The 18,122-nt window shown below is 40.1% G+C and overlaps 2 protein-coding genes across 2 annotated transcripts; one reads left to right on the forward strand and one right to left on the reverse strand.

Moving 5' to 3' along the window:
- The first annotated feature begins 1,954 nt into the window (after window positions 1–1,954).
- Window positions 1,955–3,791, forward strand: LOC129114064 (glucose-dependent insulinotropic receptor). Its single transcript, XM_054626570.1, has 2 exons — window positions 1,955–2,513; window positions 3,100–3,791. Exons 1-2 carry the CDS (start codon window positions 1,955–1,957, stop codon window positions 3,789–3,791), a joined length of 1,251 nt encoding a protein of 416 aa, XP_054482545.1.
- Window positions 3,792–7,279: 3,488 nt separating this feature from the next.
- Window positions 7,280–16,948, reverse strand: LOC129113834 (dual specificity protein kinase CLK4-like). The gene is made up of 14 exons (XM_054626307.1): window positions 16,859–16,948; window positions 13,228–13,285; window positions 12,751–12,836; window positions 12,395–12,545; window positions 11,280–11,346; window positions 11,036–11,149; window positions 10,241–10,407; window positions 9,238–9,332; window positions 8,951–9,078; window positions 8,715–8,799; window positions 8,510–8,589; window positions 7,929–8,019; window positions 7,702–7,849; window positions 7,280–7,422 (listed from the first exon to the last, which is right to left on the reverse strand). Exons 1-14 carry the CDS (start codon window positions 16,946–16,948, stop codon window positions 7,280–7,282), a joined length of 1,503 nt encoding a protein of 500 aa, XP_054482282.1.
- Between the last annotated feature and the right edge of the window lie 1,174 nt (window positions 16,949–18,122).

Here is an 18,122-nt window from a genome sequence, read left to right on the forward strand (position 1 = left end):
TTTTCTCATAGACTTCTATACAACCAGAGGAGTCGCCCCCTGGTGGACAGGAGAGAGAATGCAGCTTTAACACATGAAACATGATGATATCCTTCTTCATGCAGGTCTTTGATCATAACCCAAAGCATTGGACAAATAACATTTTTGATTGGCTTCAGATGAAAAGACAGAGGATTTTACATTAAAGTTACTACAAGAAACTTTAAGTTATGTGTTGATTTTGGCGGTCTGTGGACAAAAGCGGTCGTGTTTCTTCACCAGACCCCCATTGTAGATTAAATATCTCCAGTTTCTTGTATTTTTATGAGCGACTGTAGCTGCTGTTCTCTGAGGCTGTTGTCAGGTGACGCTTTGAGTGTTTGCAGTTAATGAGGAAGCGTCATTAACCAGATCTATTTGTGTGTGAATCTTAGTGGAAAATGGTCCCATCAGGCCAGATGTCTCTGCTGAGGACTCCGGGGCCGAAGCAGGACGGCAGCCAGCCGGGTTAGAGTTTAACTAAACCCACTCAGCTCTGGACGGCACACACACACACACACACACACACACACACACACACACACACACACACACACACACACACACACACACACACACACACACACACACACACACACACACACACACACACACACACACTAATTTGTCTATTTGCACCTGTAGATTTCTTTCAAGTTCACCAATAGTTACCATAACTATAAAATGTTTTACCCTATTCACCTGTAGTGTCTTCAACATGTATGTAATTTAACTAAACATATCTTTAAAGGACGTTTTCTCTAAATCTCTGATCCATAAATCTCCACTTCAGTAGCTCTTACATACACCAAACTTTACAGCTTCATTCCTCTCTATATTCTGAAGGTTTCTACAGAGGGGTTTGTTCATATATCATTCATAGCCTGATTTATACAACATTTATTAATAAAAACATGGAGAAAATGTATTGGTTTAAAGGCTGTAGACAGTACTTTCTAAATTTGTGGAGTAAAAGTCTTTGACTATAATACGTCAACAAAATGAAACAAGAATTTTGAACATGGCTTTATCTCATGTTCACATTTCTTTCATGGAAATGTTTGCAAATGATTACACAGTAAATAAGACAAAAGCCTAATTTGCATATTTTAACATAACAGCTCAGAAAACCTATAATAAAAAAACCAAATTGTCTTAATGTAAATAAAGAACTGGGGAAGTTTCACAGTGATGTTTTTTAGTTATGTGACCGCAAAATCCATCATAGATTATCATTCTTGATTAATTATTATCTCGGCCTATCTTCTTTAATTCATTTGTGTTAATGAAAACAGCTAATTACTGATTTTATTTATTTACATTCAGAACCAACAAAGCTTTAGTTTCAAATAAATATATTATTGAATAAAAATGATGAAGTAGATGTTTAAAAATAGAGATTTTCCTGCTGGGAGCTGGGACAAGGGTCAATCCAGCAGCAACGGATGAGCAGCGGAAGGGTTTGCATGTGTGTGTGTGTGTGTGTGTGTCTATAGACAGTGTGTGTGTGTGTGTGTGTGTGTGTGCGTGTGTGTGTGTGTGTGTGTGTGTGTGTGTGTGTGTGTGTGTGTGTGTGTGGGGAGGAGACCTGCTGATAACGCTGCGAGTGTTTCTGTCCTTCTGCATTTGTTGACGGCATTTTAAGGACACAGGTGAGACCGGCTGGAACCGGATGGACTTTCGAGCAACAGATTCTCTTCCTTCAAACTTTGATGTGAGTCACCGTGGAAACCCCTCACGACACTGGATCAACGAAAACAGGACTTCTACTTGTCGCGGTGATCACACCAGCGTGGCGCTCCTCAGCCAATGAAGTGATGTCACATGTCAGAGCTGTTGGAGTTCTATGATATTTTTAGTTTTTCAGACAATTCTACCATAAAGGAAATGTCAGCTTTGTGGATTTCCCCTTAAAATCTTTTTTTTTGTCATTAAAATGTCATATTTGAGCGGGCAAGCTAGCGTCATTAGCATGGCTACCGACGAGCCGGTGGCGCCGAGCGACATGACGCCGCGGGTGATGGGCGTGATCCTGAGCATCTCCTCCTGCCTCATCATCTCCACCAACCTGCTGGTGGCGGTCGCTCTGCTAAAGCTGCTCGTCAAAAAGCGAAGCCAGAGCTGGTGCTTCGTCCTCAACTTGGCGCTGGCCGACGCCCTGGTGGGTGTGGCCATCACGGGCCTGGCCACGGAGGACTTCAACAGCAACTATGTGGCTCAGAACCAGCGAGGCTTCATCGCCGCCACCGTCGTCGTCGGTCCGCCCACCAACGCCACGCCGGCCGCTCAGGAAGGCAAGGTGCGATGTTTGATGCGAATGGCCTTCGTGATGTCGCCCTGCACGGCGTCCATCATGTCCATGTTCCTGATCTCGCTGGACCGCTACGCAGCCATCAAGATGCCGCTGCGGTACTCCGAGCTGTCCGGGAAGGGGACGGCCGTCGGGTCGCTGATGGTTCTGTGGATCAGCTCGCTCATGATGGGATTCTTGCCAGGTTAGACTTAAAAAATCAGTATATCACGATCTTTTCCTAAACCTAAGTAAGTATTTTACGATCTTTTCCTAAACATAAGTATTTTACGATCTTTTCCTAAACCTAACTAAGTATTTTACGATCTTTTCCTAAACATAAGTATTTTACGATCTTTTCCTAAACCTAAGTATTTTACGATCTTTTCCTAAACCTAACTAAGTATTTTACGATCTTTTCCTAAACCTAAGTATTTTACGATCTTTTCCTAAACCTAAGTATTTTACGATCTTTTCCTCAACTTACCAGTTCTTACCATCTTATCCAAAAGACTGTATGCGTTAAATGACCTGAAATTGACACCTGCTGCTAGACTTTCATAGAAAAAAGTTTTGTTAGATATCACACAAACCGTTGAATAAGGATACAATCAAGTGTATGAAAAAACACACAACTGCTTGATTAATTAATGTTGTGTTATCACCATGACTTTGGGGAACACATCCATTAGTTTGTAAGTTCATAAGCATGTTGATGCACTTTGAGGACTGTTTTCCTGAGAGTCCTAGAGTGTCGTATGTCAGATAACCCATGTCCTCTGTTTCCTCAGTCATGGTTCGGCAGCTGCAGGCGGAAGAATACTCCGGCTTCTGTGCCTTCTTCTCCGTCATCCACCAGGTGGGCATGGTCGTGTTATTCATCGCCTGCTTCTTCCCCATGCTCTCCATGTTCCTCTACATCTACCTGGACATCCTGAAGATCGCCTGCAGCCACCAGAAGCAGATCTGCCAAGTCAGGCAAGCTGGTTCCAGGACGGATAACCATCAAGGCTACGAGCATCACCACCACCACCATCACCACCACCACCACCAGCAGCATCTGAGGAGCCATTACTGGAGCCACGTGAAGGCCCTGAGGACGGTGGGGGTGCTGGTGGGCTGCTTCCTGGTCCTCTGGTGCCCCTTCTTTGTGGTCTGCTTAGTGCACCTTCTGTGTGACAGCTGCCAACTCACCGGCGTGTTGGAGAATTATCTGTGGCTGTTGGGGCTGTCCAACTCCCTCATCAACCCGCTGGTGTACGCCTTCTGGCAAAAGGAGGTGCGGCTGCAGTTGGCGGCCATGTTTTCCTGCTTCACAGGCTGGTCGCTGGCCGCTGGACCACCAGGTGTATCAGGGAGGTTTGACCAGCAGCCCCCCATGCTGACTCAAGCCGACGCTTCTGGTGGAGAAACCCTCAACCCGTCGTTGTCGAGGCCAATTATCGACAACGACAAGGCTCAAACTGTCACGAGCAGCTTGTGAAAGAAACCAGAGGCAAACCAGAGGCAACAAAATAATTGTATTATTATCAATGTAATGTCTAAAATACAGGTCTATATGCTTTCCGTATAGAAATTCTAATGGTACACTTATTATGATTCACACAGATAAGTCATTGTCTGACCTGATTTAAACCCATTCCTTCAGGACTGAGCCCAATCCGACAACTAAGAAAGATTTAAAGTCAACTCTAGTTTTCAGACCATCTATCATCATGACTTCAGAACTAACCGGGCAGCATACGTATAGGTTCTGAAAAGTGAGGCCATTGCTGATGTTTCTTAAAGCTGCATTCTCTCTAATGTACATCAGGGGGCGATCCTCTGGTTGTATAGAAGTCTATGAGAAAATGTCTCTGCTTCTCTCTTGAGTGTCGATCAGTGTGTAGCCCCGCCCTAAAGCATCCCCTGCTTTATGGTCTGTTTGACTCTAAATGGAGCATCATTTACTAAATGAACATCATGCTGTATTGAAGAAGACTAGAGATTGAGACCATAAACTCATGTTTACAATGTTTACTGAGGGAATAAATCAAGAGAGAAGTAGAGTCATTTTCTCATAGACTTCTATACAACCAGAGGAGTCGCCTCTGGTTGGATAGAGTGCAGCTTTAGAGAGAGTGCAGCTTTAAGACATTTCATCATTTGCTTCACTTTTCAGAACTGCAGTTTATCGGTCTAATTTCCCGAGGAGATTTTGTGGAGGACACAAAAAAAGTGGGTTGTGATGTTATAAAGCAGGGATTAAAAAGTAAAAACTAAAGTCTAAATTAAAAGTTTGCTTCAGAATCAGTCCCTACTTGGTGTGTGCTGTGGTTTCTGTTCTTTGTTTTGGTAAAGACATCAGGGGTAATTGAGCGTGAATTTTTTACCCTTCCTAAGTGAACATTTAAAATCTTTTATGGCGTTCAATGCTCTGATCGGGTCCTTTTGTCGGCCCAATCTGGCAACACTGTTCAACATTTAAACAGTCAAATCTAATATATTCAAAGTAAAATACATTTAATTAGCAGCTCTGCTAAAGTGCCCAAATGTAAAAATGTCCACATTAAACAATCTGAGTCCCGTATTTTCTCTATAAAACGCTGTATTTTGGGCGTTTTATGTTTGTTATCTCCTCTGTGTAGTACATTTGAGGTCGCCAGACAGGCTGGAACCCACGACATGATGTGTAAACTGTATGCCTCGGCCCTCAGACCTGCTTTGTTTTATTACATGCATGTGATTTAGCAGCTTTAAACTGATGGCTCTCAGATAACAGACGAGACTATTTCATAGCTGGATAAATAGCCGGTCATGGAAACTTCCTCGGCTGCTTGAGTCTTGATAAATGTCAGCCTGTTTCAACAAAGCAGTTACACATGTTTACTCTGGACTGACAGACTGCAGTGTCTGCATGAAGGTTGTGCATTCAGCTAAAGAAGAGCATGTATCACCTGAAATAATGCATTAACACTCTCATGTCTTTCAGCAGTCCCAGTTCCATACTACATACATGGATGGATTACTACTAAATGACAACAAAGAGACCAAAAAAGATTACAACGGACACAAAATGTTTAAAAAAACACTAAATGATTACAAAACAATTACTAAAAAAGACAAAAAATGATTACGGACACAAAAAATCACAACAAAAAAGACAACAATACTATAAAAAGACACACCTATACTTCAGATAGACACAAATTGACTACAAAGAGACAAAATCACCAGAAAAAGGATCAAATGATCACAGAGATAGAAAATGACACAAAAAAGACACAAAAGGATTACAAAGAAACACAAAATGATGACAGAGACACAAAATGACCAAAAAAGACAAAACAATATTACAAAAAGACACAAAATTACAAATAATCACAAAATTATCATAGATTATAAAGAAACAAAATGACAAAATGATGACAAAGAGAAACACAAAATGACCAAAAAAGACAAAACAATATTACAAAAAGACACAAGATGACAAAAAATCACCAAATATTCCAAAGAAACACAAAATGATGACAAAAAGACACAAAATTACAAAAAATCACAAAATGATAATAAAGAAACACAAAATGATTACAAAGAGACACAAAATGACCAAAAAAGACAAAACAATATTACAAAAAGACACAAAATTACAAATAATCACAAAATTATTATAAAGAAACACAAAATGATTACAAAGAGACACAAAATGACCAAAAAAGACACAACAATATGACAAAAAAGACACAAAATGACAAATAAATCACAAAATGATAATAAAGAAACACAAAAGTATTACAAAGAAACACAAAATGACAAAAAACATACACAACAATATTACAAAAAGACACAAAATGACCAAAAGAAATCACAAAATGATAATAGAGAGGCCCAAAATGAACGAAAAAAGACAAAATTATCACAGAAAGACACAAAATGTCAAAAAAGACACAATTATTTTAAAGAAACACAAAATGACTACAAATGACCCTAAAAAAAATGTGAACAAAGAAACACAAACCAGACACAAAATTACTATAAAAGACACAAAAAAACATCTAAAAAGCGGCAAAAGCATCAGAAGGTCTGTGTGTCTGTGACTATAGTTTATACGAGATGTGGTGGTTCTCCTTTTCTTCTACAGTTGATCTTTATAGCATCCTGTTTCTTTCTGTTAAAATACAAGAAATCAACTTACTTTGAGCCCAAAAATGATCATGCACTATGTGTGCCATGCAAATACAACAAAAGTGCTTCTTAAGTTTATTTTTAACTTTTTAAGTTTTCCCGTTTCACCTCCATCTACAATACATTTTAGAAATGTTCTACCTGTGAGAAGCTCCTCCATTTCCTTTATGCATTGCTTTGTTGGATGATAGTGTAGCATCGCAAGTAAAGATGTTAGTAAGAACAATGGTAACACAAACAACAGAAATATGGCACAATTTAATGTACAATTTTTGGGTTATTAAAAAAGTTATTAAAGTGACTTAATGTGAGGATAACAAGTCTTTTATTTAATACAAAGTCTGGCTACTCTACTCACCTCTAATGAGAAAGAGGGAATAGTAGTAGAACAGAAATCAAGACACAAAAGAATCAATGAAGGAAAAAATATAAATATTCTTCTAGACTTTTTACAATAACATGCGGATCATGATGGCATTTAAAAAAAACGTTATCAAGTCGACAGGAATGCTCTCTGAAACTGTTATGACTGTAAACAAAACTACAAATAATATCAACTCAGAACTACAAACCCAAACTGTTTTCAATCACAGCGCTTAAAGCTTCTACGAGGAACTTTCATTTTGTGTTGATTCTGGCGGTCCCTGTGGACAGAAGTGGTAGTGTTACAGAGCACCAGAGTCTCTTTAGAAAACCTCTCATTTTACTGCAGCAGGGTCTGACAGTCTGCCTCGCCCAGTCCTGGTTCTGGTTCTGGTTCTCCTGTGCCTCCCTTTCTTCCAGCGGATCCAACAATATGTCCTGGGTCTACAGCAGGAGGAGGAGGAGCTGCTGGATCTGGTTCCGTCTACGGCAGACTGGTTCTCTGCTGGATCTGGTTCCGTCTACGGCAGACTGGTTCTCTGCTGGATCTGGTTCTGTCCACGGCAGGGTCTCTCCTGGATCTGGGTCTGTCCACAGTGGACTGGTCTCTGCTGGAGTCTGATCTGAAGGCGTTTCTAGTGAACCTGCATGATTTCAATAACTATATAGAAACAGACGATCTTCTCTCTGATGGAGGTCTATAGAGGATCAGGACTAAACTGAGACTGATTCAGGACCAGATAAAAGTTCCTCACAGTGACTTTAAATTACAACCTGAGGTATATGACGTGTGTGTGTGTGTGTGTGTGTGTGTGTGTGTGTGTGTGTGTGTGTGTGTGTGTGTGTGTGTGTGTGTGTGTGTGTGCTGCGCTGCTTCTTCGTCCTCAGCGGGCTGAAGAACGGGTGCCACAGCGCCTCCTCCAGCGTGATCCGTCTGCAGACGTCGTACTCCATCATGCAGCCGAGCAGGTCGAACAGCTGCTCCTCCTCCTCGCTCCTCCTCTGCATGTACTGCTGTTGGGAAACAGGACAGGTGCTCTTTAGTTCACCTCCTCACGGCTGCAGCTGATTGGCTGACTGTGACTGTTCCTACCTTCAGAGGTTTGTAGTGTTTCGTGATGTAATCGTCAGAGGAGATCTGCTCGTCCCGGATCAGACGCTCGTTGTGCACGTAATGCTGCTTTCTACACACAAAACACACACAAATACTTAGTTAGGTTTAGAATAAGATTGTGGTTTGGTTAAAATAACTATGGAAGTGACAAATTAATCAACGATGACGGGAAACAAACAGGGCTCTCTTGGAGGAAAGATCTTTTTTTAATGATTGGCATTTCCAAACTGCATTTTCAATTACGCTTACTTTTAGGCAACTAAATGACTTGGTTAAGTCTAGTAAGAGATACCTTTTTTAGGTTAAAATACATAAGTTACTTCTCGTTTCACACGGGAAACGAATAGAGGGCTTCTGGGTTAAAGTCCCATGTTTGACCCAAACCATGAATCCACCCTGACTTCCTCACTACCTGAACTTGATTGATTACGTATTTGTAATATTTGTCAAAAAGAAGCGGAATCCAGGATCATTTTTTTTAATCGACAATGCACTTTTGAAACTTGGCTTATGTGTGGCATTCAAGGTACTCGTCTCAGAGTAGGAGATAAGGATGTTACCTGGTCTGTTTCAGCAGGTGAGGAGGAATCGGTCCCAGGATTCTCTCCATCATGGCCAGATGTTCTTTACTGTCGTGGGTCTGAAACAACAGGGAAGGATAGAAAAAACTCACTACTGTTTCTGTGTGTGTGTGTGTGTGTGTGTGTGTGTGTGTGTGTGTGTGTGTGTGTGTGTGTGTGTGTGTGTGTGTGTGTGTGTGTGTACCTGGAAGAGTGTGTGTCCCAGGTAAAACTCCATCAGAACGCAGCCCAGACTCCAAACGTCACACGACTGGTTCCAGCCCAGATCTGTGCAAAAAACACACTCAGTTAAAACCAGAACCAATCATATAGTCATTATGTGTGTGTGTGTGTGTGTGTGTGTGTGTGTGTGTGTGTGTGTGTGTGTGTGTGTGTGTGTGTGTGTGTGTGTGTGTGTGTGTGTGTGTGTGTGTGTGTGTAAGTATGACCTCTGGAGCTCGGTAGTGGCGTGTTGACACCAGGGATTCGTGGTGTTCATGGTCGAATGTGGCGGTGCCAAAATCCACCACCTTCACATCAAAGCTCCTCAGCTTCCTCTCCTCACACTTCTATCACACACACACACACACACACACACACACACACACACACACACACACACACACACACACACACACACACACACACACACACACACACGCTGCTGAACATCCCTTTAAACGAGACATGTGTTTTTGTTTTTTTTGTTGCCGTTACAAAGCGTTTACCGTCTGGTGGTTGTACTCCAGGTCATAGTCAGAGCAGACGAACAGGATGTTCTCCGGCTTCAGGTCCGTGTGGGTCAACTTGTTACGATGCAGGACTGTGGAACACACACACACACACACACACACACACACACACACACACACACACACACACACACACACACACACACACACACACACACACACACACGTTTTACTTTGTTGCAGTCTTTTCATAGGATTAGTGCAGCCAGACGGGTTTTTTCTTTGATTCTGTTGCATTTCTGCGTTAAGCTTGTGTCACCATGGGTAAACAAAAGGCATATTATCCATTTTAATCCAGTTGTAGAAATATATTAATGCATTTAAGCAATATGTGGACTGTGCACATTTATCTATAAAAAAAGAACCTGAGAGAGAGGGGAAAAGAGTCAACACAATAAAGTCTTAATTAGTATTGACTATTAATTCATCATTTAACAGAAGTGGTGGAATCAGACTGTGTATGTAGTTTACATTTAAAATATATTTGTCGGGGACAAAAAAGAGGAGTCAAGTGAAGATGCAAAAAGATAAACTGATTAATAGAGATAAGAGACATGATTGTAGACTCACAATCAAGTTGAGTTGTTTCCTGTGAAGATGGACTTTTATTTTGAAAAGACTGTATTCTTGGAACAAATGGAAATTGACAGTGTTGCTGGACTTTTGTAGGAAAACGTACAAAAACTGAGGAGTCATTTTTCATATCATATCATATGAAACCTTGTATGAAGCTCCAAGGAGCGCTGATAAAGCTTCTTGGTAGTGAGGACAGGTTGGACAAGGACAGAAGATAAAAATTGAGAAGCCAAAAGAACCTTGGAAGCCTTGACACTCACTCATCTTGTCGCTTCTCTCAACCCAAAACAATCTCCACTAAGAACAAGAAGCTCCGATTCCAAGATGGCCACCACGGGAAAAAAAAAGTTACTCATAACGACGAGGTGGAGGGGGTCAGAGATCAAAGACACTCTGGACTCACAGCAGACGGCTCTGAAGATCTGGAAGGCCATGTGTCGGATCTGCTCCACGCCGAACGGCAGGAACCGGTTCAGCCGCAGGAAGTCAAAGGTGCTGAGGCCGAGCAGCTCCAACACGATGCAGGTGTGGCCCTCGTGGTCGAACCAGTCCAGCATCCGCACACAGGCACTGGGAGGAGAGATCATTTTGTGGACATATTAGAGTTAAAGGTTTTTCACAAAGAGGGATTTTAGATATATCTCCATAAATCTGAAAAAAAGTCTTTTTTCTGCATGTTTTTAGTACTGAAATGTTGAATAAATCAGGTTATGAATGATATCTGAACAAACCCCTCTGTAGAAACCTTCAGAATATAGAGAGGAATGAAGCTGTAAAGTTTGGTGTATGTAAGAGCTACTGAAGTGGAGATTTATGGATCAGAGTCTGAGAAAAAACTCATTTAGAGAAAACGTCCTTTAAAGATATGTTTAGTTAAATTACATACATGTTGAAGACTCTACAGGTGAATAGGGTAAAAAAATGAACTAATAGATATCAACATGAAACTTCACCAGTTGATTACTGACATTAAGAGTATTATTTTTTGTATTACAAGTTTTCTTAAATGTTATGTTTAAATATGCAAATGAGGCATTATCTAATGGTAACTTTTGGTGAATTTAGGAGAAATCTACAGACGTGAATAGACAGAGTAGTAAAATAAATCTTTACACTAGTCTGACTAGAACGTTTTGTGGAAGCAAAATAGCTATTAGCTAATAACTGTCCAGTGCATGAAGTTTCTCGCTCCACTCACAATAGGTTGTCGTCATCCAGCATGTTGATCTCCTCCAGAACGGCGATCTCAGACCTCGCCACCTCACGGAAACACTCGATGTTCCTCACGATCTTCACGGCGACACGTTCCTCTCTGCCGGAAACACAGTACATTAATGCATTTCAGTTTACAGGAGGGTAAAACTGTTTCTAGAAACTGTTTCATCAGAGTGTTTCCATGATGTGTGGAGACCAGAAAAGGTTTTACAATTGGACAAACTTACTTGTCTCTATCAATGCATTCCACCACTTTTCCAAAGGCTCCTACTCCCAAAGTTAATACCACCTCATCTGAACAAAGGACAGACAGACATTTGTTTTAGCCAACTGTTTAAGCAGCAGATACATGGTTTTACATGCAGGATTATATACCACTCTTATTCTAAATACGGGTCGTGTAAACAGCTGGACATTCAGAATTATTCTTTATTCCAAATGTAGTATTTTCTGATGTGGGACATGTTGATATTTTTAGATTTTAGGAGCTTTTCTTTGCAGCGTCATTGAGTCTTCATCTGTTTTTTCCCCCGGCAGTTTGGTTGTTTATGCTGTTGGTTTCTGTTCTCGTGTAAAATGTGTTAAAAATAGTAAAAGCTTGAAGAATATACTTTTGCAAAAGTAGAGGAGAGCGGAGGTGTTTTTTGATTGTGGGCCTTATACAGAAAAACATAAGTAATTTAAATAATTAAACACTTTTAAACTCCAATGCAGCACAGTGCCAACAATAAATATTATGATGTATTTCTCTATATAATTAAAGTTAAAAAACAGGCAGAAATTGAAAAATATTGTTTTCTGTCTGTGGTCTAACGAAGATTTAAAAGATTACGATGCATATATAATCGTAGAATATAATTAAATATTTGTATTTGACCATTATATATCAAATCTAATGGTTAAATTAGACAGAGATAATTTCACTAAATTTAATCGTCTAGTGTTTAACTAGGATGTGAAATGTACGCACAATGTAATTTATTATAAATATGCTCAAGTTGTATTCTAGTTTCTAGTAACTAGTATTGTTAATTCCATTAAAAATGATTTATGCACGGCTGCATTTAAATATATATAGTGTATAAGTGGAATAAGTGGAATATGAATTTTCATTTGATGTGTAAACTTTGACGTGTAAAGATTTTTCTGAATGAAACTGAATATTTTAGCATTCAAATATAGTCATGTTTTAAAAAGACAAATGTCAGTCCAAAAATAAATTTGAGAATATTTCACCCTTCAATTAAGGATTATGTGAATGTTAATCTTATCTTAAATATTAAAATCTTTTAAAAACTTAAAGGACAGAAAAGAAACAGAAACAAATACTGCTGTGGATTACATCTTCCTTTCATCAGGAGGCCGGCGTGATAAACCAGGTGACCCTCTTCATCGCTCTCGCAGCTCTCTCCATTCTGACTCTTCTTCTCTCCGTCATCATCATCATCATCATCTCTGACGGCAGATTGAAGCTGGAGCGAGTTGTCGTCAGGCTGAGTTCAGAGTTGAGAAACGATGTGAAATACTTAGTTAGGTTTAGTAAAAGATGGTGAAATATTAAAGTAGGTTTAGAAAAAGATGGTGAAATATTAAAGTAAAAAAAGATGGTGAAATACTTAGTTAGGTTTATTTACCAATGATCTGGGAAATATAACATTGGTATTTTTTAGGGTCAACATGAATAGAATAGATTCGTACCGAGTTTCCAGTTTCTGAGGAGCTGCTGAGCTTGAAGCTTCCAGACTCTCCGTCGGTGTGATCGTCTGTTTTGGGGTCTTCAGCGTCTACCAGCAGACAGAGAGACAGAAAGACAATTTACCGTTTTATAAAACAGTGACTTTAATTAACACTCAACAGGTCAAGTATTGCAGCCGGCAAATGTGCTGCCATGTTATCGCACAGGGAAACTCCTCAACGTCAATGTTAGTCCACTAAAAGTGCTTGTTTTTTGCCACTGACAGACTCAGATTGTTATTATAAGTTTCTGCCATCATTATGAAAGAAAACAAGCAATTTCAATATTTTTTTGCCCCAGTTGTCACAAAAACATGAGAATATAGGATCTGGATGGGAAAACCCAAAGTCACCCATGACAAAAACACAAGTGGAACATAAGGTTACCTCTCCAAGACCCATATTCATTGTCCTTCTTGCCCATAGCGCTGCTTCACACACTGGGCTCTGTAACCCCAATGTGCCCTCTCTGCTCAAACCTCTGGAGGTCTGGTGACAACTGAACACAGAAGAAGAAGAAGCACAAGATGAGGAGGCTCAGTAAATGTGAAATGTTTCTTTAAAAGAAAAAAGAAAAACATTGGTAAAATATCAATCAAAGATGCATTTCATATATTTATTTTTTTACATTTGTTCTCCTTATTGTGACTTGCATGATACTTTTAAGCCTCTGGTCGATAGATTGACAATTCCCATCTGGCAACGCTGATTCCAACTGTTTGCATATTAACGTTAGGGCTAGCATGCAATCAGTACAGGACTTTCTTTCAGTTTTTTGTTTTTTAATGGTATCTAAGTGGATATTTACTCAATACAAAGTCTTGGTGTCATTGGGATTCGTCCTCTGGGCACAAAAATGTCACAGACATCAATCCAATAATTATTGTGATACTTCATTCTGGATCAAATTGGACTGACTAACTTTTATTGCCAACCCTGTAGCTAACAAGACAAAAAACGAACATGCATACCATGAATATCTTAACATACAACAAGGTTATGTCATACTGGTCCACACTGGTGCAAGCAAAGTGCGTCTTAAAATAGTTAACAGAAGAATTAAAACTTACAAGATCTGCTGCTGCACCTGAATGAAGAACCTGGATGGAGAGTAAAGGTAGAAAACTCTTTAAAAACACACTTTGTAAAGGTGGAAATGTTTCATTTGGATCCAGAATCATTTAAAAAGCGTCTCCAAAGCTCCCAGCTCTTCCTCTGTGCTCTGCCTGGTATTCAAACCCTCCGTCCTCCACAGCCCTTGATCTCCACCGGGACAAAGATTTTCCCCCCTGAAGTCCTCTTCTCTGTTTTCCAAAGCTATACATAGTGTTCATTCCCTCCAACCTCCAACCCCTTTGGTTTCTCTAGTCTCTATCGTTCCCTGGCCTTTCGGAAAAGGGCTTAGATACGACCCCCCACAGCCAGCAGGTCACCTTCCAGAGGGGCTGAGAAGATAACATTAAACTATAATGACTCCTTTGGGGATATTAGGGTTTTTAAAGCAGTCATGGGACATAGCTTATTATATCAGTAGAACTTTTTTTGATACGAGTTGATTTGATTAATTTATTCATATAAAGGTTCCATTTAAATGTGAAATCCTTCTGACGATGTAAAACTTTAAAAACACAAATTTGAAGGGCGGACTAACTTTCTTTTTCAGCTGTGAGTTGAATTTTTTTAGCAAAAGTTACTCAAACAGGAGTGAATGCTGCATATTTTAGGGGACTATTTTCAGCATATAGCGCTCATGTTAGTTTCTCCGGCACCAGGGTAACGTATGTGGGATCGGCTCAAAATAAACTTGTGTGACCATGTTCATGGCTGTGAAGGACACCCAGTGTCATGGCTCACTGATGTGTTTTAATGGAGCTATGTGGAACAGAGGGAGAAGATATATCAGGATTAACCAGGTGGCAACCTCCAGTTCTGAAAAGTGAAGCCAATGCTTCATGTCTTAAAGCTGCATTCTCTCTCCTGTCCACCAGGGGGCGACTCCTCTGGTTGTATAGAAGTCTATGAGAAAATGACTCTACTTCTCTCTTGATTTATTCCCTCAGTAAACATTGTAAACATGAGTTTATGGTCTCAATCTCTAGTTTCAAGTCTTCTTCAATACAGCATGATGTTCATTTAGTAAATGATGCTCCATTTAGAGTCAAACAGACCATAAAGCAGGGGATGCTTTGGGGCGGGGCTACACACTGATTGACAGGTCGACACCAGAGACGTATACGGTGTCACTATGTCACTCCTCCTCAGTCCAAATATGGTCACTTCCTGTTCACTGGTTGCAAGAAACCAAGATGTTTGTATCTAAAAATAATGCCTTAGTATCTCAAATCAATGACTAAGTATCTAAAAATGATGCTTTAGTAAGTTAAATGAATGACTTAGTATCTCAAATAACAACTCATCTCACAATAATGACTCATCTAAAAATAATGACTTAGTATCTCAAATAAAATACTTAGTATCTTAAATTAATGACTTATCTCCAAATAATGACTTAGTATCTCAAAGAATGACTTAGTATCTCAAAATAATGACTTGGTATCTCACAATAATGACTTGTTTTCATCAAGTCATTACTAAAGGTGACTAACACCTTTAGTTAAAGGTGTTAGTCACCTATCAGGTGACTAACGCGGGGCTTCAGCAGAGTGATTTCAGACAGGGTGGTAAGATTGTCCTACACTTTGGTGCAGAGAAAAAAAACATCTGTCCTCATTAGAACTAGCTTTTGGTTAAAACCTGTGTTGGTGTTTTCCTGTTCTAAAACAATCACAAAAGGGGGCAACTCCTTTGGTTGTATAGTAGTCTTTGAGGAAATGACCCTACCCAGTTTCAAGTCTTCTTCAATACAGCATGATGTTCATTTAGTAAATGAGGCTCCATTTAGAGTCAAACAGACCATAAAGCAGGGGATGCTTTAGGGCGGGGCTACACACTGATTGACAGGTCAACACCAGAGACGTATACGGCGTCTCTATGTCACTCCTCCTCAGTCCAAATATGGTCACTTCCTGTTCACTGGTTGCAAGAAACCAAGATGGCGATGGCCAATATGCTCAACTCAAAGCTTCAAAACCACAGTCCACAAACCAAACGACTACATCTACTTCTTAAATACAGTCTATGGTATAAACAGACAAAACTTGTTAGTAATATCACAATATTTGGATTTGACAATCAAAAAAATATAGAATACCGTATTATAGCCATATCTTATAAACTGTGTCTTTTAATTCCAGTAGCTACATCCGGTTTCCAGTGGGTGATTGACATCTTGACAACATGTCCACAATCTTTTGCTTCTACTCTGTCTTCATGCAATGACAACTTCTCACTTTCCCTCTTCCACAAATAGCAGACATGCCATTCACAGTTGGGGTTTCTCTCTCCATTCATGTTAGTTCTTATTCATCTTTTCATCACCTCCTCCTCAGCTCCTGCATCTGTTGCTATGTCATTTTTACCTTTGCAAAATATGTTAAAACCTGCAGAAGTTGACATGTTTGAATTTTCCCATTCATCCACACTATTCCAAAAAGGAGAAAATTAGGAATTTTCCATTAAAAAGAAAGAAAAAACATTTTTTTTTGGTTTTGCATCCAAATTCATTGTGAAATATTGACATGCTGTGGTTGACTGGCCTGCAAAAGTTGAGGGGGTTTGCTTTTTATAGCCAACTGTGTGAGGGGGCGTTAGACCTTCCAGGGCAGGAATGGATCCCTGCCTCCCGGCTCAGTTGCCTCAGATTGAATAATAAATCAGCGCTGAGGACGACTCACTACCGCTGACAACTTGCAAGACTGTTGTGACTTTAAAATCCTTAACACTCACTACTCACCAAGAACTGTCAGGAGTGTGGAAGGTTTCTCTCTGCATGCAGCTTGATGGGCTGAACAAGGGGGGTTATGTACCCAATTACACATGCTGCCACTTGATGTGTCTGGAGTATGTTAGTACAATAGACTGTTTATAAGAAGTGGAGGTAGTCACCATGACATCACCTATTGGTTTGTGGACTACAGTTTTGAAGCCTCCAGTCAAGCATTTTGACCCTCACCATCTTGGTCTTTGGCCGTTGCAGTCTCAGTCTTTGGCCTTTGCCATCTTGGTCTTTGGCCTTTGCTATTTTGGTCATGGCCTTGGCCATCTTGGCCTTTAGCCGTAAACCATCTTGTTATTTCGGCCGTAGCCTTCTTTGTATTTGCTCCATTGCACATGCAACCACCAAGACTTGATGTGTTTGGAGTATGTAAGTCCCATTTTGGACTTTTGGTCTTTTAAAGTCACAATCTTGGTCTTTGGTCGTCGTCATCTTGGTCTTTGTGTGAGGGAGTGTTAGACCTTGGAATGGAGGAATGGATCCGTCTCTCTGTTGCCTCCCGGCTCAGTTGTCTCTGAATGACTGTAAATCAGCGCTGAGGACGACTCACTACTGCTGACAACTTGCAGGACTGTTGTGACTCACTTAAGATCCTCCAACACTCACTACTCACCAACAACTGTTGGGAGTGTAGAAGGTTTCTCTCTGCATGCAGCTTACGCTGGTTACGTGGTAGAGACCTGCTACGCATCAGTGTGTAGCCCCGCCCTAAAGCATCCCCTGCTTTATGGTCTGTTTGACTCTAAATGGAGCCTCATTTACTAAATGAACATCATGCTGTATTGAAGAAGACTTGAAACTGGGTAGGGTCATTTCCTCAAAACTACTATACAACCAAAGGAGTTGCCCCCTTTTGTGATTGTTTTAGAACAGGAAAACACCAACACAGGTTTTAACCAAAAGCTAGTTCTAATGAGGACAGATGTTTTTTTTCTCTGCACCAAAGTGTAGGACAATCTTACCACCCTGTCTGAAATCACTCTGCTGAAGCCCCGCGTTAGTCACCTTTAGTTAAAGGGGATTATTCGGCCCTATCAGTTTTAGATTAAAGGTTCACCTGATACGGTTTAAAATACACTTAGATGAAACCCGACAACAGCTCGCAAAGCTCTAACAATGAGCACTATGCCTGTTAACCACAGTGCACACTCGTGAGTCAAGCACTAACTCATGGAGCAATACTGAAACACAGAAAATGATTTTGTCGTTTAACATACTGAGTAAAAGCAGCTTTAAAATAGTTGTTTAACTATGCTATAAAAAAAGACAGTAAAAGAAAAAAATAAGAAAACTTTTTGAAAGCTTTGTGATGAAAAAACTTTCTTGGAATAATTACTTATTATTTAATAATAATGAGAAACTTAGTAAAAAAAGATTGAATGACTTCAAATAATGTTAAGCAACATAGTAAGAAACTTTCTTGAAATAATGGCTTTTGAGA

Source organism: Anoplopoma fimbria, chromosome 24 (genome assembly GCF_027596085.1).
Source record: "Anoplopoma fimbria isolate UVic2021 breed Golden Eagle Sablefish chromosome 24, Afim_UVic_2022, whole genome shotgun sequence".
Classification (NCBI taxonomy): Eukaryota; Metazoa; Chordata; class Actinopteri; order Perciformes; family Anoplopomatidae; genus Anoplopoma; species Anoplopoma fimbria.

Excerpts from the sequence above, each read along its gene's own strand:
- LOC129114064 (XM_054626570.1), top strand. The coding sequence starts at position 1,955 with ATGTCATATTTGAGCGGGCAAGCTAGCGTCATTAGCATGGCTACCGAC. Across the intron at positions 2,514-3,099 it reads CATGATGGGATTCTTGCCAG|TCATGGTTCGGCAGCTGCAG; the intron begins GTTAGACTTAAA and ends CTGTTTCCTCAG.
- LOC129113834 (XM_054626307.1), bottom strand. The coding sequence starts at position 16,948 with ATGGCCAAGGCCATGACCAAAATAGCAAAGGCCAAAGACCAAGATGGC. Across the intron at positions 12,837-13,227 it reads CATTGGGGTTACAGAGCCCA|ACGCTGAAGACCCCAAAACA; the intron begins GTGTGTGAAGCA and ends GTCTGCTGGTAG. Across the intron at positions 10,408-11,035 it reads CTGGATGACGACAACCTATT|TGCCTGTGTGCGGATGCTGG; the intron begins GTGAGTGGAGCG and ends CTCTCCTCCCAG.